This window comes from Cervus elaphus, chromosome 20 (assembly GCF_910594005.1).
Source record: "Cervus elaphus chromosome 20, mCerEla1.1, whole genome shotgun sequence".
NCBI lineage: Eukaryota > Metazoa > Chordata > Mammalia > Artiodactyla > Cervidae > Cervus > Cervus elaphus.
The window spans coordinates 91,044,874-91,070,921 of record NC_057834.1 but is presented as its reverse complement, the minus strand read 5'-3'; the positions used below and the strand labels follow the sequence as shown (position 1 = coordinate 91,070,921).

General features: G+C 38.7%; 1 protein-coding gene across 2 annotated transcripts in view; it reads right to left on the bottom strand.

The window, feature by feature from the left end:
• SLC44A5 (solute carrier family 44 member 5) overlaps nucleotides 1-26,048 on the bottom strand; it is a 414,133-nt gene that overhangs the window by 97,537 nt on the left and 290,548 nt on the right. For both annotated transcript variants that reach the window (XM_043878476.1, XM_043878477.1), the window contains one exon: nucleotides 19,807-19,880. In XM_043878476.1, coding sequence (XP_043734411.1) covers nucleotides 19,807-19,880 — 74 coding nt within the window. The remainder of the gene's footprint in view (nucleotides 1-19,806; nucleotides 19,881-26,048) is intronic.

Here is a 26,048-nt window from a genome sequence, read left to right as displayed (position 1 = left end):
CATGTAAATACAACAATGAAAAAACTAACTCTTTCAGTTGGAAATCCATTTGAAAAGAAATAAAAAATTATTCAATGTTAAAATTGTGCTATTATTGTATACATAATGTTAGCATAAGGATAGCAAGAACAATTTGCATAATAAATATTCCTACTCTATTTTCCAGTTAGTGCCATAATTGAACAGCACCCATCAGTGAAGGAGGACAAAAGAGGGCTATTATCATAAATGTTAGTTTGATCTTTCAAGGAGATTTGATTATCATCTACCCAGACTCCATTTTACCCACTTGAACAGAGGTTCTGCCTTTCATCAGTCAAATGTCAAGCACCTTTGCTGCATCCAAGTGTTACCCTAGCTGACCATATTCTACATCCAGGGAAAAGAACAGTTTTGTTGTTTTGTTTTCCCCTGGAACAATTTGTAAGAAACATGTCTCTTTCACGGTAACATTCCTTATAAAAAACACAAGGATGAAAGATAAGCCTAAGAGGGTCTTGATCTAACACAAGAAGCAAAACTACTGACAACACAACAGTAAAACTGACAGCTTTAATTTTCTTCAAGGGAAGGTGTAGATTCTTTCATGTTTAAAAAAAAAACACACTTAATATTTCTATTAACATCTGCCAAGTGTTTTCCTTCGTTCTTCTTTTAGACCAGTATTAGAAAAGTTAAATTTGTCTTAGAAACAGGCTAGAATGGCTTTTAAGAACCAACTCACTGGAAAAGACCATGATGCTGGGAAAGAGTGAGGGCAGGAGGTGACAGAGAATGAGATGGTTGGATGGCATCACTGACTCAACGGCCATGAGTTTGAGAAAACTCTGGGAGATAATGAAGGACAAGGAAGCCTGGTGTGCTGCAATACATGAGGTCTCAAAGAGTTGGACACAACTTAGCAACTGAACAACAGTTTAATTAGTAGCATAAGGATTAATATAGAGGAAGCACTAAATCCAATATTGAACACAATTTTTCACTGAGGAACATTTGTATCCCGATTTCTCTATGTAAGTAAAGGCATTTACACTCTGAATCTGGAGATCTTAAAGAAAAAGGCAAATGTCTCATCCTGTTTCAGAGGAAATGACAGTACACATTCTACTGTTCGTCCTACTGTGCTGACAAGGGAGAGAGAGGCAGTTGCATTCCCAGCTCTAGATAAGGACAGAGGGCATTTCTCCATGGATTACAAGACACTGGCTCTGAGATGGAGAGGAGAAACTCAATTATGACATAAGGTCTCCTAATGGAAAGATTTCACACACAGTAAGAGATCCTTATGAAGTTCCTGCATGCATTCAAACTTTAATAACAAAAATTATGGGTTGCTATAGAAACAATATACTAAATTACCTTTAAAAGCAATTTATTAAAATTTGGAACAACTAGATTATACAATGGTAGCAAATGAAATACTGCCTTGTACTATTATGTAGCATTATTGGCATAGCTGGATATTATTTCATTTACTCCTCATAACAGCCCTCCCAAGTAGGTAGTGTTTCCCTATTTTACAGATGAGAAAACTGAGATTAAGAAAGTAGCTTATGTCCACCAAACCATATGAGAAAGCCTTAGATCTGCTTGACTCCAAATCTTTTCTCTCATACAACATATTTCAACTGTATGACAAAAAGTGAAAACAAACAAAAATATGACAGTGACAAACGTGTCCCAAACTTGGAGATACTAAAATTCTATTAGTTGTATAATAAGAAAATTCACCTCATTTTAATATTCAATTTATTCATTTATGTTTTGTACTTACATGCATGCATACTAAGTCGCTTTAGTCATGTTCGACTCTTTGCAGACCCTATAGACTATAGCCCATCAGGCAGCACTGTCCAGCAAGAATACAGGAGTGGATTGCCATATCCTTCTCCTATATACAGTGTTACTACTACATCAATGTTTAGAAATTAAGATGCATAAAAGAAATACCAAAGGAATCTTCTGAAGAACTTACAGCATGTTATTTGGTTTTGTGGTTTATATTCCTTGGTTCTTCTCTCTTTCCCTATCTTCCTGCCATTTTTTTTTTTTTTTTTTTACATTCTCCAGTTATGTGTAGCTCTTGCACAGTATTACTCAGGTGATCTTTTGGAAATTACTTTCAACTACTGTTCTCAAAGTATTTCTCTTTATTGGAAGATAAAACTGAAGAACAGATAAGAATATTTTCCATTGTTCTCTAGATCAGTTCAGTTCAGTTCAGTCGCTCAGTCATGTCTAACTCTTTGCGACCCCATGAACTGCAGCATGCCAGGCCTCCCTGTCCATCTCCAACTCCTGGAGTCCACCCAAACCCATTTCCATTGAGTCAGTGATGCCATCCAACCATCTCATCCTCTGTCGTCCCCTTCTCCTTCTGCCCTCAATCTTTCCCAGCATCAGGGTCTTTTCAGATGAGTCAGCTCTTCACATTAGGTGGCCAAAGTATTGGAGTTTCCTTCCAATGAACACCTTCCAATGAACACTCAGTCCTTCCAATGAACACCCAGGACTGATCTCCTTTAGGATGGACTGGTTAGATCTCCTTGCAGTCCAAGGGACTCTCAAGAGTCTTCTCCAACACCACAGTTCAAAAGCATCAATTCTTCAGAGCTCAGCTTTCTTTATAGTTCAACTCTCACATCCATACATGACCACTGGAAAAACCATAGCCTTGACTAGATGGACCTTCGTTGACAAAGTAATGTCTCTGCTTTTTAATATGCTGTCTAGGTTGGTCAAAACTTTCCTTCCAAGGAGTAAGCGTCTTTTAATTTCATGGCTGCAGTCACCATCTGCAGTGATTTTGGAGCCCCCCAAAATAAAGTCAGCCACTGTTTCCACTGTTTCCCCATCTATTTGCCATGAAGTGATGAGACCAGATGCCATGATCTTAGTTTTTCTGAATGTTGAGTTTTAAGCCAACTTTTTCACTCTCCTCTTTCACTTTCATCAAGAGGCTTTTTAGTTCTTCTTCACTTTCTGCCATAAGGGTGGTGTCATCTGCATATCTGAGGTTATTGATATTTCTCCCGGCAATCTTGATTCCAACTTGTGCTTCCTCCAGCCCAGCGTTTCTCATGATGTACTCTGCATATAAGTTAAATAAGCATGGTGACAACATACAGCCTTGACGTACTCGTTTTCCTACTTGGAACCAGTCTGTTTTTCCATGTCCAGTGTTAACTGTTGCTTCCTGACCAGCATACAGGTTTCTCAAGAGGCAGGGCAGGTGCGGCACTGCCTTTTTACTGCTGATACAATCCATACACATTAAGTCTAGGCATTAATTATTTTTACTAGAAGTTATCTCATCTGACTTTACATTCCCTACCCTAATAATAATAATACAGTAAAGTTTCCTAAGTCACCATCAAAGGGATAGGACATAAGTCTCTGGCAATAAAGTGATACTATTCATAGGCAATGGTGAAATCTTTTTACAGAAAATATTCACACCAGTTCCTTTAGTAGTTTTTTTTTAAATCAAAGTATAGCTGATTTACAAATTTCTATTTTATTCATTCCTCTCTGTTCTTTAATATTTCCTTTCTTCCACTGACTTTGGATTCTGTTTATTCTTCTTTTACTAATTCCTTTAGGTGGTAGGTTAGGCTGTTTAAGATTTTTATTTGTAGAATTGCTTTAACTGCACCCTATAGATTTTTGAAGGTTGTATTTCCATTTTCATTTGTCTCAAGGTATTTTCTGATGTCCTCTATGAGTTTTTTCATTGACCCATTGGCTTTTCGGTAGCATGTTGCTTAGCCTCCACATATCTGTTCTTTTCCCATTTTTGTTTATGTAATTAATTTCTAATTTCATACTGTTATGGTTAAAATAAATGCTTGGTATAATTTATATCCTCCTAAATTTGTTGAGGCTTGTTTTGTGGCATAGGATGTGATCCATCCTGGGGAAAATTCCGTGTGCACTTGCAAAGAATGTTCTGCTGTTTTGGATGGAATGTCCTCTAGATACCAATTAAGTCTAGATGCTCTACTGTGTCATTTAAGACATTGTTTCCTTATTTATTTTTTGTTTGGATGTTCCATTGGTATCAGTGGGATGTTTAAGTTTCCTACTATCATTTTGTTATTATCAATTTTTCCTCTTATACAGGACAATATTTACTTTATATATTTAGGCACTCCTGGGTTGGATGCACATATGTTAACAAATATCTTCTTCCTATATTGAGACTTTTTTCATTATATAATGCCCTTCTTTGTTGTTTGATATAGCCTTTGTTTCTAAGTCATTTTTTCCAGTATGAAAATTATTACGCACACTTTCTTGCCATTTCTATTTGTATGAAATATTTTTTCCCTTGCTGGCCTTTCAGTCTCTAAAATGAATCTCCTACAGACAGCGCACAGAAGGATCTTCTTAAAAATCCAATTAGCCGAGGGAGGAGCCAAGATGGCGGAGGAGTAGGACGGGGAGACCACTTTCTCTCCTACAAATTCATCAAAAGAATAACTGAACGCAGAGCAAACTTCGCAAAACAACTCCGGATCGCTAGCTGAGGTCATCAGGCGCCCAGAAAAGCAGCCCATTGTCTTCTAAAGGAGGTAGGACAAAATATAAAAGATAAAAAGTGAGACAAAAGAGCTAAGGACGGAGATCCCTCCCGGGAGCTCTTAGGCGGCATTGCTTGGGGTAGGGTCCGGCCCGAGTGCCCTGAGGACAATCGGAGGGAACTTCTGTGAGTTTCCAACTTGAACTGCGGGAGACCAAAAGGGAGAGAGTAAATTAACCGGCCGAACACACTGCCGGCCGTTCGCAGAACAAAGAGACCGAGAGGGTCCAGAGAGGAGCTCGCAGGCTGCGGACCGGCCCAGCCCCGCCGGAGGCAGGGGGGAGGGGAAGGTCGCGGCGAGACACAGGGCGCAGGCACCCGACCTGCGCGGGCGGGGACTGGGGCTGGGGACGCGGAGGGCGGAAGGCGCGCGCGCCCGACTGGCGCCAGCGGAAACTGAGTCTGGGTCCGCGGAAGGGAGGGGGCGCACCACACCTGGGGAGAGTGCGCCCACCAAGCCCCTGGCTGCCTGGACCGCTCTGACGGGGAAGGCACAGAGAGCAGGCGCAGCTTTTCCTTCCGCGCTTTTGTGGAACACCCGAGGGCTGGAACCTCGCGCAGCGCGGGCGCGCTCCATATAGAACAGCCGGGAGCCTGAGCAGCACAGACGGAGAAAGCAGCGTCAGCCCCTCCCGGCAGACCCAGCCCATCCCCGCAGTGCAAGCCTGTCCCCACAGCGCAAGCCCCTCCCTGCCCCGCAGAGCAACCGGAACTGGCTACCTGAGTGGGAGTCCACCTCCGCCCGCCTGTGTCGGGGCGGAAATGAGGCTCTGAAGAGACCGGCAAACAGAAGCCAAATAAACAAAGGGAACCGCTTCAGAAGGGACTGGTGCAACAGATTAAAATCCCTCTAGGAAATGCTGACTACACCGGAGGGGCCTGTAGATATCGAGAAGCGTAAGCTGGAACGAGGAGCTATCTGAAACTGAGCCGAACACACACTGACCGCAACAGCTCCAGAGAAACTCCTAGATATAATTTTACTTTTTTCTCTCTTTTTTTTTTTTTTTTAATTTTTTAAAATTTTTTTTCTTTTTTTCTTTTTTTTTCTTTTTTTTCTTTTTTCTTTCTTCTCTTTTATTTTCCTTTAAAATCCCCTATTACTCCCCCATTACTCCTTAACTTTCATTTCCACAGACTTTTACGATTTTTTAATTAGGGGGAAAAAAAAAAATTTTTTTTCTTTTTTTTTTTTTTTCTTTCCTTTTTCTCTTCTATTTTCTATTTTTCTTTTTCTCTTATTTCTTTCAAAGTCCTCTAGTACTCCTCTACTACTCCTTAATTTTCATTTTCAATACACTATAACCTTACAAAAAAAAAAAAAAAAAAGAAGAGAAGCCCTATTTTTAAACCGAAGATTATTCTCTCCCAATCTTGACTCTCTGTTTTCTACCTCAGAACACCTCTATTTCCTCCTTTCCCCTTCTCTTCCCAATCCAATTCTGTGAATCCTTGTAGGTGACTGGGCTACGGAGAACACTCTGGGAACAGACAGCTGCGTAGATCTGTCTCTCTCCTCTTGAGTCCCCCTTTTTCTCCTCCTGTTCATCTCTATCTCCCTCCTCCCTCTCCTCTTCTTCATGTAACTCTGTGAACCTCTCTGGGTGTCCCTAACGGGGGAGAATCTTTTAGCCATTAACCTAGAAGTTTTCTTATCAGGGCTGTATAGTTGGAGAAGTCCTGAGACTACAGGAAGAATAAAACTGAAATCCAGAGGCAGGAGACTTAAGCCCAAAACCTGAGAACACCAGAAAACTCCTGACTACATGGAACTTTAAGTAATAAGTGACTGTCCAAAAGCCTCCATACCTACACTGAAACCAACCACCACCCAAGGGCCAATAAGTTTTAGAGTAAGACATACCACGCAAATTCTCCAGCAACGCAGGAACACAGCCCTGAACATCAACATACAGGCTGCCCAAGGACACACCTAACACATAGACCCATCTCAAAACTCATTACTGGGCACTCCATTGCTCTCCAAAGAGAAGAAATCAAGTTCCACACACCAGAACACTGACGCAAGCTCCCCTAACCAGGAAATCTTGACAAGCCAATCGTCTAACCCCACCCACTGGGTTAATCCTCCACAATAAAAAGGAACCACAGACCTCCAGAATACAGAAAGCCCACTCCAGATACAGCAATCTAAACAAGATGAAAAGGCAAAGAAAGACCCAACAGGTAAAGGAACATGAAAAATGCCCACCAAGTCAAACAAAAGAGGAGATAGGGAATCTACCTGAAAAAGAATTTAGAATAATGATAATAAAAATGATCCAAAATCTTGAAAACAAAATGGAGTTACAGATAAATAGCCTGGAAACAAAGATTGAAAAGATTCAAGAACTGTTTAATAAAGACCTAGAAGAAATAAAAAAGAGTCAATTAAAAATGAATAATGCAATGAATGAGATCAAAAACACTTTGGAGGGAACCAAGAGTAGAATAACGGAGGCAGAAGATAGGACAAGTGAGGTAGAAGATAAAATGGTGGAAATAAATGAAGCAGAGAGGAAAAAAGAAAAAAGGATCAAAAGAAATGAGGACAACCTCAGGGACCTCTGGGACACTGTGAAACGCCCCAACATTCGAATCATAGGAGTTCCAGAAGAAGAAGACAAAAAGAAAGGCCATGAGAAAATACTCAAGGAGATAATAGCTGAAAACTTCCCTAAAATGGGGAAGGAAATAGCCACCCAAATCCAAGAAACCCAGAGAGTCCCAAACAGGATAAACCCAAGGCGAAACACCCCAAGACACATATTAATCAAATTAACAAAGATCAAACACAAAGAAGAAATACTAAAAGCAGCAAGGGAAAAACAACAAATAACACACAAAGGGATTCCCATAAGGATAACAGCTGATCTATCAATAGAAACCCTCCAGGCCAGAAGGGAATGGCAGGACGTACTGAAAGTAATGAAAGAGAATAACCTACAACCTAGATTACTGTACCCAGCAAGGATCTCATTCAGATATGAAGGAGAATTCAAAAGCTTTACAGATAAGCAAAAGCTGAGAGAATTCAGCACCACCAAACCAGCTCTTCAACAAATGCTAAAGGATCTTCTCTAGACAGGAAATACAGAAAGGTTGTATAAACGTGAACCCAAAACAACAAAGTAAATGGCAACGGGACCACACCTATCAATAATTACCCTAAATGTAAATGGGTTGAATGCCCCAACCAAAAGACAAAGATTGGCTGAATGGATACAAAAACAAGACCCCTATATATGCTGTCTACAAGAGACCCACCTCAAAACAAGAGACACATACAGGCTAAAAGTGAAGGGCTGGAAAAAAATATTTCATGCAAACGGAGACCAAAAGAAAGCAGGAGTCGCAATACTCATATCAGATAAAATAGACTTTCAAATAAAGGATGTGAAAAGAGACAAAGAAGGACACTACATAATGATCAAAGGATCAATCAAAGAAGAAGATATAACAATTATAAATATATATGCACCCAACATAGGAGCACCGCAATATGTACGGCAAACGCTAACGAGTATGAAAGAGGAAATTAATAGTAACACAATAATAGTGGGAGACTTTAATACCCCACTCACAACTATGGATAGATCAACTAAACAGAAAATTAACAAGGAAACACAAACTTTAAATGACACAATGGACCAGCTAGACCTAATTGATATCTATAGGACATTTCACCCCAAAACAATCAACTTCACCTTTTTCTCAAGTGCACACGGAACCTTCTCCAGAATAGATCACATCCTGGGCCATAAATCTGGTCTTGGAAAATTCAAAAAAATTGAAATCATTCCAGTCATCTTTTCTGACCACAGTGCAGTAAGATTAGATCTCAATTACAGGAAAAAATTGTTAAAACTTCAAACATATGGAGGCTAAATAACACGCTTCTGAATAACCAACAAATCATAGAAGAAATCAAAAAAGAAATCAAAATATGTATAGAAATGAATGAAAATGAAAACACAACAACCCAAAACCTATGGGACACTGTAAAAGCAGTGCTAAGGGGAAGGTTCATAGCATTACAGGCTTACATCAAGAAACAAGAAAAAAACCAAATAAATAACCTAACTCTACACCTAAAGCAATTAGAGAAGGAAGAAATGAAGAACCCCAGAGTTAGCAGAAGGAAAGAAATCTTAAAAATCAGGGCAGAAATAAATGCAAAAGAAACTAAAGAGACCATAGCAAAAATCAACAAAGCTAAAAGCTGGTTTTTTGAAAAAATAAACAAAATTGACAAACCATTAGCAAGACTCATTAAGAAACAAAGAGAGAAAAACCAAATTAACAAAATTAGAAATGAAAATGGAGAGATCACAACAGACAACACTGAAATACAAAGGATCATAAGAGACTACTACCAGCAGCTCTATGCCAATAAAATGGACAACTTGGATGAAATGGACAAATTCTTAGAAAAGTATAACTTTCCAAAACTGAACCAGGAAGAAATAGAAGATCTTAACAGACCCATCACAAGCAAGGAAATCGAAACTGTCATCAAAAATCTTCCAGCAAACAAAAGCCCAGGACCAGATGGCTTCACAGCTGAATTCTACCAAAAATTTAGAGAGGAGCTAACACCTATCTTACTCAAACTCTTCCAGAAAATTGCAGATGAAGGTAAGCTTCCAAACTCATTCTATGAGGCCACCATCACCCTAATTCCAAAACCAGACAAAGATGCCACAAAAAAAGAAAACTACAGGCCAATATCACTGATGAACATAGATGCAAAAATCCTTAACAAAATTCTAGCAAACAGAATCCAACAACATATTAAAAAAATCATACACCATGACCAAGTGGGCTTTATCCCAGGAATGCAAGTATTCTTTAATATCCACAAATCAATCAATGTAATACACCACATTAACAAATTGAAAGATAAAAACCATATGATTATCTCAATAGATGCAGAGAAAGCCTTTGACAAAATTCAACACTCATTTATGATTAAAACTCTCCAGAAAGCAGGAATAGAAGGAACATACCTCAACATAATAAAAGCTATATATGACAAACCCACAGCAAGCATCACCCTCAATGGTGAAAAATTGAAGGCATTTCCCCTGAAATCAGGAACAAGACAAGGGTGCCCACTCTCACCACTACTATTCAACATAGTGTTGGAAGTTCTGGCCACAGCAATCAGAGCAGAAAAAGAAGTAAAAGGAATCCAGATAGGAAAAGAAGAAGTAAAACTCTCACTGTTTGCAGATGACATGATCCTCTATATAGAAAACCCTAAAGACTCTACCAGAAAATTACTAGAGCTAATCAACGAATATAGTAAAGTTGCAGGATATAAAATTAACACACAGAAATCCCTTGCATTCCTATATACTAACAATGAAAAAACAGAAAGAGAAATTAAGGAAACAATACCATTCACCATTGCAACAAAAAGAATAAAATACTTAGGAGTATATCTACCTAAAGAAACAAAGGACCTATACATAGAAAACTATAAAACACTGATGAAAGAAATCAAAGAGGACACAAACAGATGGAGAAACATACCGTGTTCATGGATTGGAAGAATCAATATTGTCAAAATGGCTATTCTACCCAAAGCAGTCTATAGATTCAATGCAATCCTTATCAAGCTACCAACGGTATTTTTCACAGAACTAGACCAAAGAATTTCACAATTTGTATGGAAATACAAAAAACCTCGAATAGCCAAAATAATCTTGAGAAAGAAGAATGGAACTGGAGGAATCAACCTGCCTGACTTCAGACTCTACTACAAAGCCACAGTCATCAAGACAGTATGGTACTGGCACAAAGACAGAAATATAGATCAATGGAACAGAATAGAAAGCCCAGAGATAAATCCACGAACCTATGGACACCTTATCTTTGACAAAGGAGGCAAGGATAGACAATGGAAAAAAGACAACCTCTTTAACAAGTGGTGCTGGGAAAACTGGTCAACCACTTGTAAAAGAATGAAACTAGAACACTTTCTAACACCATACACAAAAATAAACTCAAAATGGATTAAAGATCTAAATGTAAGACCAGAAACTATAAAACTCCTAGAGGAGAACATAGGCAAAACACTCTCCGACATAAATCACAGCAAGATCCTCTATGACCCACCGCCCAGAATATTGGAAATAAAAGCAAAACTAAACAAATGGGACCTAATGAAACTTAAAAGCTTTTGCACTACAAAGGAAACTATAAGCAAGGTGAAAAGACAGCCCTCAGATTGGGAGAAAATAATAGCAAATGAAGAAACAGACAAAGGATTAATCTCAAAAATATACAAGCAACTCCTGCAGCTCAATTCCAGAAAAATAAATGACCCAATCAAAAAATGGGCCAAAGAACTAAACAGACATTTCTCCAAAGAAGACATACAGATAGCTAACAAACACATGAAAAGATGCTCAACATCACTCATTATTAGAGAAATGCAAATCAAAACCACAATGAGGTACCATTACACGCCAGTCAGGATGGCTGCTATCCAAAAGTCTACAAGCAATAAATGCTGGAGAGGGTGTGGAGAAAAGGGAACCCTCTTACACTGTTGGTGGGAATGCAAACTAGTACAGCCGCTATGGAAAACAGTGTGGAGATTTCTTAAAAAACTGGAAATAGAACTGCCATATGACCCAGCAATCCCACTTCTGGGCATACACACTGAGGAAGCCAGATCTGAAAGAGACACGTGCACCCCAATGTTCATAGCAGCACTGTTTATAATAGCCAGGACATGGAAGCAACCTAGATGCCCATCAGCAGATGAATGGATAAGGAAGCTGTGGTACATATACACCATGGAATATTACTCAGCCATTAAAAAGAATTCATTTGAACCAGTCCTAATGAGATGGATGAAGCTGGAGCCCATTATACAGAGTGAAGTAAGCCAGAAAGATAAAGAACATTACAGCATACTAACACATATATATGGAATTTAGAAAGGTGATAACGATAACCCTATATGCAAAACAGAAAAAGAGACACAGAAATACAGAACAGACTTTTGAACTTTGTGGGAGAATGTGAGGGTGGGATATTTCAAAAGAACAGCATGTATACTATCTATGGTGAAACAGATCACCAGCCCAGGTGGGATGCATGAGACAAGTGCTCCGGCCTGGTGCACTGGGAAGACCCAGAGGAATCGGGTGGAGAGGGAGGTGGGAGGGGGGATCGGGATTGGGAATACATGTAAATCCATGGCTGATTCATATCAATGTATAACAAAACCCACTGGAAAAAAAAAAAATTAAAAAAAAAAAAAATCCAATTAGCCACCCTGTGTCTTCTAACGGGAGCACTTAGTTAATTGACTTTTTTTTTCATTTATTTTTAATAGTTGGAGGCTAATTACTTTACAATATTGTAGTGGTTTTTGCCATACATGGACACGAATCAGCCATGGATTTACATGTGTTCCCCATCCTGATCCCCCCTCCCACCACCCTCCCCACCCCAAACCCTATTTAAAGTAATTATTGATAGTTGTGTACTTATAGCCATTTTATTACTTGTTCTCCAGTTTTTATAGTTATTCTCTGTTCATATTTCTTCATTTTGTTTCTTCTCTTGGGGTTTGGTGATCTTCTTTATTAGTATGTGAGTGTTCCATTCCTTTAAATTTTTGTGGAACTATTACAGATTTTTGATTTGTGCTTACTATGTGGTTCATATATGTTGATCTATAATAATATCAACTTGTTTTAAATTGGTAGGCATTTAAGATCAAGTGCATTCTAAAATATCAACATTTTTCACTGCTCCAACCACATTTTGTGCTTATGATGTCATATTTTACATCTTCATGTTTATCTCTTGAGTTCAGTTCAGCGCTCAGTCATGTCCGACTCTTTGAGACACCATGCACTGCAGCACGTCAGACCTCCCTGTCCATCACCAACTCCCGGAGTTTACTCAAACTAATGTCCATTTAGTCAGTGATGCCATCCAGCCATCTCATTCTCTGTCATCCCCTTCTCCTCCTGCCTTCAATCTTTCCCAGCATACGGGTCTTTTCAAATGAGTCAGTTCTTCGCATCAGGTAGCTAAAGTATTGGAGTTTCAGCTTCAGCATCAGTCCTTCCAATGAACACTCAGGACTGATTTCCTTTAGGACTGACTGGTTAGATCTCCTTGCATTCCAAGGGACTCTCAAAAGTATTCTCCAACACCACAGTGCAAAAACATCAATTTTTTGGCATTCAGCTTTCTTTATAGTCCAACTTTGACATCCATACATGACTACTGGAAAAACCACATCTTTGACTAGATGTACCTTTGTTGGCAATGTAATGTCTCTGCTTTTTAATATGCTGTCTAGGTTGGTCATAACTTTTCTTACAAGGAGCAAGCATCTTTTAATTTCACGGCTGCAGTCATCATCTGCAGTGATTTTGGAGCCCTCCAAAATAAAGTCTGCCACTGTTTACATTTTTCCCCATCTATTTGCCATGACGTGATGGGACCAGATGCCATGATCTTAGTTTTCTGAATGTTGAGTTTTAAGCCAACTTTTTCACTCTCCTCTTTCACTTTCATCAAGAGGCTTTTTAGTTCTTCTTCACTTTCTGCCATAAGGGTGGTGCCATCTGCATATCTGAGGTTATTGATATTTCCTCCCAGCAATCTTGATTCCAGCTTGTGCTTCATCCAGCCCAGCATTTCACATGATGTACTCTGCATATAAGCTAAATAAGCAGGGTGACAATATACAGCCTTGATGTACTCCTTTCCCAATTTGGAACCAGTCTGTTGTTCCATGTCCAGTTCTAACTGTTGCTTCTTTACCTACAAACAGATTTCTCAGGAGGCAGGTCAGGTATTCTGGTATTCCTATCTCTTTAAGACTTTTCCACAGTTTATTGTGATCCACACAGTCAAAGGCTTTGGCATAGTCAATAAAGCAGAAATAGATGTTTTTCTGGAACTCTCTTGCTTTTTCGATGATCCAGCAGACGTTGGCAATTTGCCCTCTGGTTCCTCTGCCTTTTCTAAATCCAGCCTTAACATCAGAAAGTTCACAGTTCATGTACTGTTGAAGCCTGTCTTGGAGAATTTTGAGCATTTCTTTACTAGCATGTGAGATTAGTGCAATTGTGCTATAGTTTGAATATTCTTTGGCATTGCCTTTCTTTGGGATTGAAAGGAAAACTGACTTTTTCGAGTCTTGTGGCCACTGCTGAGTTTTCCAAATTTGCTGGCATATTGAGTGCAGCACTTTCACAGAATCATCTTTTAGGGTTTGAAATAGCTTAACTGGAATTCCACTAGCTTTGTTCCTAGTGATGCATCCACTTGACTTCACATTTCAGGATGTCTGGCACTAGGTGAGTGATCACACCATTTTGGCTATCTGGGTCATGAAGATCTTTCTTGTATAGTTCTGTGTATTCTTGCTACCTCTTTTTAATATCTTCTGCTTCTGTTAGGTCCATACCATTTCTGTACTTTATTGTGCCTATCTTTGCATGAAATGTTCCCTTGGTATCTCCCACTTTCTTGAAGAGATCTCTGGTCTTTCCCATTCTATTGTTTTCCTCTATTTCTTTGCAATGATCACTGAGGAAGGCTTTCTTATCTCTCCTTGCTATTCTTTGGAACTCTGCATTCAAATGGGTATGTCTTTCCTTTTCTCCTTTGCCTTTAGCTTCTCTTCTTTTCTCAGCTATTTGAAAGGCCTCCTCAGACAACCATTTTGCCTTTTTGCATTTCTTTTCCATGGAAATGGTCTTGATCACTGCCTCCTATACAATGTCCCGAACCTCTGTCCATAGTTCTTCAGGCACTCTGTCTATCAGATCTGATCCCTTGAATCTATTTCTCACTTCCTCTATATAATCATAAGAGATTTGATTTAGGTCATACCTGAATGGTCTAGTGGTTTTCCCTACTTTCTTCAATTTAATCCTGAATTTAGCAATAAGGAGTTCATGATCTGAGCCACAGTCAGCTCCGGGTCTTGTTTTTGCTGACTGTATAGAGATTCTCCATCTTTGGCTGCAAGGAATATAGTCAATCTGATTTCATTGTTGACTATCTGGTGATGTCCATGTGTAGAGTCTTCTCTTGTGTTGTTGGAAGAGGGTCTTTGCTGTGACCAGTGTGTTTTCTTGGCAAAAATCTATTAGTCTTTGCCCTGCTTCATTCTGTTCTCCAAGGCCAAATTTATCTCTTAACTGTTTAGAATAGTTATAGTCGCTTTAGAATTGTCTGTCTTTTAGACTTCCTGTTGGCTTATGTAAGTGGTTGGTCATCAGTCTTTATTATATATTTACCTTTCCTAGGGAGATTTTCTCTTTAAGATTCTTACTTTTTTCCACTAGAGAAGAGCCTTTAACATTTCTTTTTTAAAAATGATAATCTTGCTGGTTAGAGTATTTTACATTGCAGGATTTTCCCTTCAGCATTCTGTACATATCATGCCACTTCCTTCTGGCCTGAAAAGTTTCTGTGGAGAAATCAGCTGACAGCCTATAAGAATTCCCTTGCATATGACTCTTTGTTTTTTCTTGCTGCCTTTAACATTCTCTCTTACTTTTGACTTCTGTCATTTGAATTATGATATGTCTTGGTGTGGGTATATTTTAGGTTCATCATGTTTGATAATGAGAGTCCAAAATGAGTTACAATGAGTCCAAATGCAGTACTTGGGTGCAATCTCAAAAATGACAAAATGATCTCAGTTCATTCTAAGGCAAACCATTTAAGATCACAGTAATCCAAGTCTATTTCCCAACCACTGATGCTGAAGAACCTGAAGTTGATTGACCAGTTCTATGAACCTACAAGACCTTCTAGAACTAACATTAAAAAAAAGCTGTCCTTTTCATCATAGGAGACTGGAAAGTAAAAGTAGAAAGTCAAGAGATACCTGGAGTAACATGCAAGTTTGCACTTAAGAGTTCAAAATGAAGTAGAACAAAGGCTAACTTAGTTTTGTCAAGAGAACACACTGGTCATAGCAAACAGCCTCTTCCAACAACACAAGAGATGACTCTACACATGGACATCACCAAATGGTCAATACCAAAATCAGATTGATTATGTTCTTTGCAGCTGAAGATGGAGAACCTCTACACAGTCAGTAAAAACAAGACCTGGAGTTAACTGTGGCTCAGATCATGGGGTCCTCATTGCAAAATTCAGGCTTAAATTGAAGAAAGTAGGGAAAAACACTAGGGAATTCAGGTATGATCTAAATAAAATTCCTTATGATTATACAGTGGTAGTGACAAATAGATTCCAGGGATTAGATCCGATAGACAGAGAGCCTGAAGAACTATGGACAGAGGTGTGTAACATTGTACAGGAGGTGGAGACCAAAATCATCCCAAAGAAAAAGAAATGCAAGAAGGCAAAGTGGTTGTCTCAGAGGGCTTTACAAATAGCCGAGAAAAGAAGAGAAGTGAAAAGCAAGGGAGAAAGGGAACGATATACTCAATTACATGCAGAGTTCCAGAGAATAGCAAAGAGCAATATGAAGGCCCTCTTAAGCGAACAATGCAAAGAAATAAGAGAAAACAATAGAATGGGAAAGGTAGAGATCTTTCAAGAAAATTGGAGATATTAAGGATACATTTCATGCAAGGATGGGCATGATAAAGGACAGAAACGGTAAGGACCTAACAGAGGCAGAAGAGATTAAGAAGCGGTGTCAAGAATACATAGAAGAACTATACAAGAAAGGCCTCAGTGATCCAGATAACCGTGATGGTGTAGTCACTCATCTAGAGGCAGACACCCTGGAGTGTGAAGTCAAGTGGGCCTTGGGAAGCATTACTACAAACAAAGCTAGTGGAGGTGATGGAATTCCAGCTGAACTATTTCAAATCCTATAAGATGATGCTGTTAAAGTGTTGCACTCAATATGTCAGTAAATTTGGAAAACTCAGCAGTGGCCACAAGACTGGAAAAGGTCAGTTTTCATCCCAATCTCAAAGAAGGGTAATGCCAAAGAATGTTCAAACTATCTTACATTTATGCTCATTTCACATGCCAATAAAGTTATGCTTAAAATCCTTCAAGCTAGGTTTCAACAGTACGTGAACGAGAACTTCCAGATGCTCCAGACAACTTCCAGATGGGTTTAGAAAAGGCAGAACAACCAGAGATCAAATTGTTAACATTCACTGGGTCCTACAGAAAGCAAGGGAATTCCAGGAAAACATGCATTTCTTCTTCATTGACTACATTAAAGACTTAGGCTGTGTGTGTCACAACAAACTGTGGAACATTCTTAAAGAGACAGGAATACCAGACCACCTTACCTGTCTCCTAAGAAGCTTGTATGTGGGTCACGAAGCAACAGTTAGAACTGGACATGGAACAATGGACTGGTTCAAAATTGGGAAAGGAGTACGACAAGGCTGTCTATTGTCACCCTGCTTATTTAACTTATATACAGAGTACATCAAGCAAAATGCTGGGCTGGATGAATCACAAGCTGGAATAAAGATTTCCAGGAGAAATATCTATAACCTCACATATGCAGATGATACCACTCTAATGGCAGAAAATGAAGAGAAACTAAAGAGCCTCTTGATGAGGGTGAAAGAGAAGACTGAAAAAGCTGGCTTGAAACTCAACATTCAAAAAAACTAAGATCCAGTCCCATCACTCCATAGCAAATAAAAGGGGAAAAAGTGGAAGCAGTGGTAGATTTTATTTTCTTGGGCTCCAAAATCACTATGGACAGTGACTGCAGCCATGAAACTAGAGATGGAGGGGTTAGAGCTGGAGCCCAGTGCGAGGCAGGACTTTCTCTCTGCTGAGTGGCTATCAATGTCCAATCAGGGGTGGGGTCTGAGCCCCAGCTGCTGGAGCTGACACCCTGAGGCTTGAGCCCAAGCTGGTCCTGTTCCCTTTCAGTCTGTCTTCCCCTCTGTCTGCACTGGGACCTTTGCCCTAGAGTGGGGAAGTGCTGAGGTAAGTGGGGCTTGTGAGGGCTCTCTGCTCACATTGTCTGCAGACGGAGGTCCCAGCTAGCTCTGACACACTGCCTGTGAAGGCACCTACGACTGTTTTCTTTTTTTGGCTCAGACACAACCTGATGTGCAAGTCCCCCTTTGTCCCTCACAGCACGTCACTGTCCTCAGCCTCCACCGTTCCCACCCTTTTGTTGAACCACATCACTGGGCTACATGGACACTTGGCACATGATTGAGGATAAGCTGTGGTGGAGCCGCTGCTGTCCGAGACCTGAGAGCTACTTGAGATGTATTGCTTGAGTAAGTTCAGTAGTGGCTGCCACCCTCTCACCCAGGGTATGCCCAGGGACTAGGTCATCTCTGCACACCACAGTCGAGTCTTCTACCCACTCATTGCTGCTCCAGATCCAAAGATACATTGTGATGTGGAATGAGAAGGACCAAAGCCTTTGCTCAGCTTGTGTGCATGCTAAGGAAGTTATGGGAAACCCAGTAGCCACTAGAGCATATCTCTCTCCACCCTGCCTCAGGGGCAAGCTAGCATGAGTGCTCCTCACAGCTCTAGTCCAGGCTTCCCACAGCCATCCTGTTACCCCAGCAGTCCTGCAACCAGCAAAGAGGGCTTGTCCTCTCTGTATAGAAACCGAGGACAGGGGTGCTCAATCTGTGGTCCTCATTGCTTATTTCACAGGAGTGTCCACCTGTGTGATCTTTCTTGTCCTCTGAGGTCCGCTCCCAGGAGCACACGACCTGCCCTGATTGCCTTTTTTCCCCCTTCCTACCCAATTATGTGTGTATCTTAACAGCCTTGGAGTCTTTCTACCAATTTCCAGTGAAAATTGTCCCACATGTACATATATTTTGATGTGTTTGTTGGGGGAGGTGAGCTTCATGTCCTCTTACTTTGCCATACTGATTGATCCTTTTTGGTAGCTTTTTTTTTATTAAAAAAAAAAAAAACCTAAACAAAGACTTTATTTGTCCTCTTTATTTTCACTTCCATAGAAAAATCTTTAATCTAACAACGAACCCCAGGCTATCTTTTTCTGGTAGGCAAAGACAATAGGACTTCTTATATGTCAAGAAACTATTTGGTGAAATACTTAATAATTGTTCCTTCTTTATAATTTGCTTATAAAAAGAAAAGGTAATATGTTACTTAGATTTATCTAGGTTCTAATTCTAATTGGTAAACAGTAACATGAACCTTATTCAGTTCAGTTGCTCAGTTGTGTCTGACTCTTTATGACCCCATGGACTGCAGCACACCAGGCCTCCCTGTCCATCACCAACTCCCAGAGCTTACTCAAACTCATGTCCATCGAGTCGGTGATGCCATCCAACCATCTCATCTTCTGTCATCCCTTCTCCTCCTGCCTTCAATCTTTCCCAGCATCAGGGTCTTTTCTTTTCAAATGAGTCAGTTCTTCACATCAGGTTGCCAAAGTATTGGAGTTTCAGCTTCAACATCAGTCCTTCCAGTGGATATTCAGGACTGATTTCCTTTAGGATGGACTGGTTTGATCTCCTTGCTGTCCAAGGGACTCTTAAGAGTCTTCTCCAACACCACAATTCAAAAGCATCAGTTCTTTGGTGTTCAGCTTTCTTTATAGTCCAACTCTCATATCCATACATTATTACTGGAAAAACCATAGCTTTGACTTGATGGACCTTTGTCAGCAAAGTAATGTCTCTGCTTTTTAATATGCAGTCTAGGTCAGTCATAACTTTTCTTCCAAGGAGCAAGCATCTTTTAATTTCATGGCTGCAGTCACCATCTGCAGTGATTTAGGAGCCCAAGAAAATAAAGTCTGTCACTGTTTTCATTGTTTCCCTATCTATTTGCCATGAAGTGATGGGACTGGATGCCATGATATTAGTTTTCTTTATGTTGAGTTTTAAACCAGCTTTCTCACTCTCCTTTTTCACTTTTATCAAGAGTCCCTAACTCTAATTAGTAAATAATATTGTGAATCTAATTAGCTGCTTAATAAAATTTCAAAAGTAAAAATGATTAAAAAGCAACAACTATAAGGGTTTTTCTTTCTTTTGTATAATTTTATCTATCTAAGTAATTTAGAGACTTGCCTTTGAATAAACTGCTTTGTGTTTATTTTTCATTGCATCTCCTACCCAATGAGTTCTGGTGAGGTATACTCCCACCAGAAAAGACAGTAATCAATAATAAGAAGGATTTTGGAATGATTAATGTTAAAAATGTGACATTGACTTAGTCATGTAAATAGTAAAAGTTAAATATCTTCTATACCTGTTCTTACTCACCTGCAAGTCCTAAAAGAATGTAGGCCATAATGAACAGCATGAAGATCATGCAGCACAGCACATCTGTACAACTCCTAAAGATGAAGAGGAACAGTGAATTAAAAGGATCCTGAGAAGACTCACATAGCATCCGTTTTCCTCCCTCTTATGGACTAAACGTGTCTCCCCCAAGTCCTTGTGTTGAAACCTAATCCCCAAGGTGATGGTATTAGAAGGCGGGCAGGGGGCAGGGGAAGAATTAAAAGGGATACAAATGACTAATGTTTACTGCAAAAAAATACATAGAAGACATAAAAAAATAATTGGGCTTCCCTGGTGGCTTAGACGGTAAAGAATCTGCCTGCAATTCAGGTCACCTGGGTTTAATCCCTGGGTTGGGAATATTCCCTGGAGAAGGAAATGGCAACCCACTCCATTATTCTTGCCTGAAAAGTCCCATGGACAGAGGAGCCAGCCAGACAACAGTCCATGGGATTGCAAAGAGTCAGACACAACTGAATAACTGAACACACAAAAGATAATAACAACAGTGATATGCCTTTTTTATATTTAATAGTTCTCAAAGGTAGATCAGATGTATTTATGCAAAGACTTAAACAGCAGAGAGTGGTTATGGCTCTGTGATTAAAGAAGTTCCTCCAAAGTTGTCAGCATTTATTCTCTTGATTCTTTATTTGTAAAATTTTTTAGAAGTTAGAGTACACTAACATCAAAAATTCTTTTATTTGAAATTATAATTTAAGCTATTTGATTTTATAATTTTCTCCTTCATGCTTCCCAGTACATGACATAATAAAAAAAAAAATAGCCATTTCCACTCCTCTCTCTCTCCATTATCTTTCTACGTGCACATATAAAGGGTACTCTGATTAAATAAAGGATTGACTACATAAGCTTTCTATGAGGAACAGAGTTGCAACTATTCAAACAACAATGTCTATAATGCATTACGAAATGAAGTGCTCTAAACTGTAATTTTCCAGCTATTCTGTAAGCTGGATATTGTGAAATGAGATTTAGAGAAAATTTGGCTCAGAGAGACAAATTTCTAAGCATCACAAGTCAAACCAGTATCCAGTAGGGAAACTCAGGTTTTCATCTAAAGTATTTCCTATTTCGAATATTAAATTTTGTTCAGCATGTAAGGGGTCTAGAAGGTCAAAACTTGTCTTAAAAGTAAGAAAAAATACAATCATTGTTGAAACTTAATGAAGACTCTATTAGGAAAGAGATAGATCAATGTATTTGACAGGATTAAAAGATGCACATGAGAATTTTCATGGCAAAAACTTCTTGTTCTAGGGGTTAGATGGATATGTTCCAATCTTTTAGCATAGACAGGATGAAGTTACGTTCTATTTTCAGTGGTGGTAATATCAATAATAATGAATAATAATTGTACAGTAACAGACACATACTACCTTGTACATTGATAAAGCCCTGTTATACTTTTACTGCTTTCACTTACACAAGTTTGTGAGTTTCCTACCTTTGGGATTTTCAGGGTAGTGAGGTAAGTTGCCTTATATAAGGTCTATGAGAGAGCAGTTGCAGAGGCAGACAAACATCTAAGTCTCCTCTGCCCAATCTTTTTCACTTAGTCATTATCCTAATATGATTACAACTTTCTAGAAAGACTCCAATTAGCCATACTGAAAACTCCACACACATCTTTATTACTCCACCTCACAACAGGAAATGGATCCATCATAGAGAAAGCTAATCGTGGTCAATTCAGAAAAAAACCATTACTTGTTTAAATCCAATTTCAACCCAGGAACTATGAGAATAATAAAAAGAGGAAAAAAAAGATAATCTAGATTTCTCTGTTAAACAATCATTGAAGGCAAAACCTGCTAGAGGGTGAGGAAAGGATCTGGTTTATTTGCATTTTGACACATCCTACTCAAGATCAGTTCTCATCCTCCCAGGGCAGTTGCTAAATACCATGACACCTAAGAAGGCATGCCTGCAGGCAAAGAACTAAGGAAGAGAAAACTAGAACACTGATAAGCTTTCACTAGAAGTCTTGAAGTTGTCAAAGCCCTTGTGTGTAATCACAACTACCAAGGAGAGAGTCAGAAGCGCCAGCCAGGTTGGCCTGTGTCCTGTAATATTATATGTATGATATGTTTGTATCTACATGGTTACATCATAGATAATATACATTATGATGCATGTTTATAATGACTATTATATAGCATTATAATGTTTCCTATTTATATTATGTAGTCAGCACAGGAAGAGGTAAACATAGTAGAAAGATGAGTAAAAGAAACTTACCAATTAAAAAAAAATAAGGCACAAGGAAAGAAGCAGAGCCCAAAAGGAAATTTCTAAGAAATAAAACCCACAGTGCTTGGCTACTGGTCCTGATGAATGGCGTCAATCACAGTTTTGGTCTATAGGGGGTTTTATAACAACAACAAGGGGGGTTTATACTACGATTTCTCTTTCGTTTTTGTACCAAGAACATGTCACAGCACCAGGGGCTACTGTGCTCCCACACAACACTCTCTATCCGCTCTCCTAACAGTCTAGTCTCTCACCAGAGAGGGATAACAGTTCTCAGTAATTCACACCCTGAGATGTCTGGGGATTCTATTCTGGGACCAGGCAAGATAATGTATTCAAATCTACTTTCCTTTTCTGGACCACTGCCTTAGAGAAACAGCAGACCATACCACACACCATGGCCAGACTGGTTAATTTCATAGTATTTAAACATGGAAGAACATTGAACAAAGTGGAACAGTTTGAAGAATTCAAGAGTTTCAAAAAGTAGGAAAGTTTTTCTAAATTAAAAATTCTTATTTCTGAATTTGTTCCTCTAGTGATTTCATTCCCTTCGTTGTTTACATTTTTTTTTCTTTTAAAATTAGGGGTGTGTGTGTGTGAGAGAGAGACATCTATTTCTTTTCACTTCTTATTTCTCTTCATATTCCCTGCTGGAAAAAAGTCACTGCTTAGAAAATTATTGGAAAATTGAATATAAAACATATAAAATATTGCTTAGGCACCATTTTTGGGAGTCAGCAACACAGCAGAAGCTTAATTCAAATTTTAGAAGTTATAAAGTGTCATCATTGTTTCTTTCTTTGATTTCAAGGCATCTTTACAATCCCAATGTTCTGTGAAAAATGAGTTTTTTTTTTTTTTTTTAAAAAAAAACCAAGTACTTAGTTCAGATAATTTTGAAGACTCAAGGTAGGTATTGAGGTAACTGGGTGATACAAGCTCGTGGTTTAAAATCATTCTGAATCATATTCTAGTTAGAGGTCTGTCATAGCTGTACATTTTCCTCAGTTGGGTTCACTTTTACTTTTACAGTAAGTATAAAATAAGGACCAATGTACTAATCTAAAAATGGATTACATCCCACTGGATCCTAGAAAGAAGATAGAAAGAATAGTTTATAGAGAAATATACCTCAACCATCTCCCTTACCCTCCTTCTAAATCAAAGTCCAGTTTTTTCAAAAACAAGTTGCTCACACTCAGAGTTATTCAAAATACTCCTGGCATAAAATAATTTTCAAAAGTTAAACTACAGATGTACCATTGCTATCTTATATGTATTTTTCCAAACTACAGTTAAGAATAGGATCCCAGTTCTATACTCATTTGTAGACCTCCCTTTCCTTCCTAATTCTAACCTACAAGTATAGAATGCCTATAGTCACCTCAACTTAAACTCTTGGGCATTTCCTTTGACTTTCTCTTTTTCTTAGCTGATCTTTTTTTTACATTCAATTAATAAGTTCTCTTGACTCCTTCTTTCTGATGTGTCTTTCATCCATGCCTTCCTTTCTATTCCTGTTGCCTGGATTCAGTCCACGTTCTCTCATTCTCTCTTCTGACTGCTGCTGTGGTCCCTTTATTGGGCTCCCGCATGTAGTCTCTGCCTGATCCAATTCATTCTGCACATCACTGACATCACTGAGAGCAAACAAAGTCACTGTATTATTTTAAAAATTGCAACACTTCTCCACTGCTTGTTTAATGATTTCCAAATGTCTTAGCTTTATGTTTAAGAAAATACAATTCCAATCCTAGTTCAAGCCCCAGACTACCTTTCTAGTTTTTCTCCCCCTATTCATCTCCTGTGCTTCAACCAACTTGGACTTTTTCATTCACTGCATACATAATGAACTCTCCCTTGACAACATTCAGGGTTCTCTGCTCATGGTTGCTTTAAGACTCATTCTACTAGGATACATTATGTCCCAATTTGCATGAAATAGCCAGGATTTATACCTATTATCCTGGAATAACAATCAACAATGCTCACTTTTACTATCAAAAGCACTCCAGTCTGGATCTCTACCCCATCTATTAAAATCCCATTCTTCATATAGTAGGATTCCCTTCATTTTCTGGGGCTGAATAACTTTCCATTGTATGTATATGCCATACTTTTTTAACCCGTTCATCTGTCAATGAACATTTAATTATTTCCATATCTTGACTGTTGTGAGTTATGTTGCAGTGAACATTCAGATACCTATTTGAGATCCTGATTTCAATTCTTTTGGACAACATGCAGTGAACTTGCAGATACACATTTGAGGTTCTGATTTCAACTCTTTTGGACAACATAAATAAACCGAGAGGACAGGACCTTATGCTAAGTGAAATAAGCCAACCACTGAGAGACAAATAACTGTAGAATTCCACTAATTTGAGATGTCTAAAATAGTCAAATTCATAGAAACAGAAAGTAGAATGATGGCTGCCAGGGGCAGGGGTGAGGGGCAAATGGGGAGTTCTTATTCAATGGTTTTATGTTTTGATTATGCAAGATGAGTAAGTTCCAAAGGTCTGTAGTACATTGTGTATATATTTTTAACATCACTGTATTGGGTACTTAATATTCTATTAAGAGGGTAGGTCTTACATTAAGTGTTCTTACCACAATTAGAAAAATAAAACAGCATGGAAGACATAATAATCACTGTAAGGTTTCAGTATACAGGAATGTATTTGTTCAAGGTCATGTGTTATTGAATTTAAAATTTTGCTATGAACAAGCTTAATATGGGTATTAAATAAGTGATTTTAAATGCAAAAATTTGTTTCAGCTAAGAAAATTAAAACCCCAACTTTCAAATAAGTTAAAATGTCACCTTCATGCAGTTTTCAGCTAAGAGATCCTTCTCAGCTCTGTAGACTCACACTTTGTACGTCTTTAAGGCAATTATCTTTTAACTATTATAATCTAGTGCCTGCATGCTTTCACTCAGTCATGTCTGACTCTTTGTGGCACCATGGACTATAGTCCGCCAGGCTCCTCTGGCCAAGGAATTCTCCAGACAAGAACACTGGAATGGGTAGCCATTTCTTTCTCCAAGGGATCTTCCCAACCCAGGGATCAAACCCACATCTACTGAGTATCCTGCACTTCAGGTGGATTCTTTACTGCTGAGACATCAGGGAAGCCAATTATAATCTAGATGGGGGTGCAAACTACAGCCCATGGGCCAAATCTGGCCTGCTGCCAGCTTTTGTAAAGCTTTTTGTGAGCTAAGAATGGTTTTTGCTTTTAAAAAATAGTTTTAAAAATCAAAAGTATTTTGTGTTATAAGAATTATACAAAATTCAAATCTCAGTGTCCATAAATACAGATTTTTTGAAAATAGCTACATGCACATATATATATATATACTATATATATATATATATAAAATCTATGCCTACTTTTGTGCCACAATGGCTGAGGAGTCACAACAGAAACCATCCGGCCTGCGCAGCCTAAAATTTACTACCTAGATTTTTATAGAAAAGGTTTGCTGACCCCTGATCTAGGCCATAATGTCCTTTTACAGCACCAGTTAAGCACAGAGTGTTGTGTGCTACAGACAGATTGCAATCTATGTCCTATGAATGATTAGTAAGACACACCTGTAACTGACAGGCTAATACATCATAAGCAGGCTCTGGTGAAACTCAAAGTGCTGTATTTCAAATTTCAGATCTTCTTTTCTGGAAGGGGATAAGGCCTATATAGTGAATATGTGTCTAAGGATTTAATTTTTGGGTTAAGCTTTAGTCTGCTACCTAGACATTTCAATCTCCAATAAAATAAATCATAAAAAAATTAAATTCAATTCAGAGATAATAAGAGAGTTTTGTTTAAGTTTACACTTCAGTTCCACACTAGTTCTTCTTTCCTACAACTGTCATTCTGCCTCTTTTTTTCAGGGACAGCTTTCTATCTTCATTCAGAAACTGATTCATTTACTA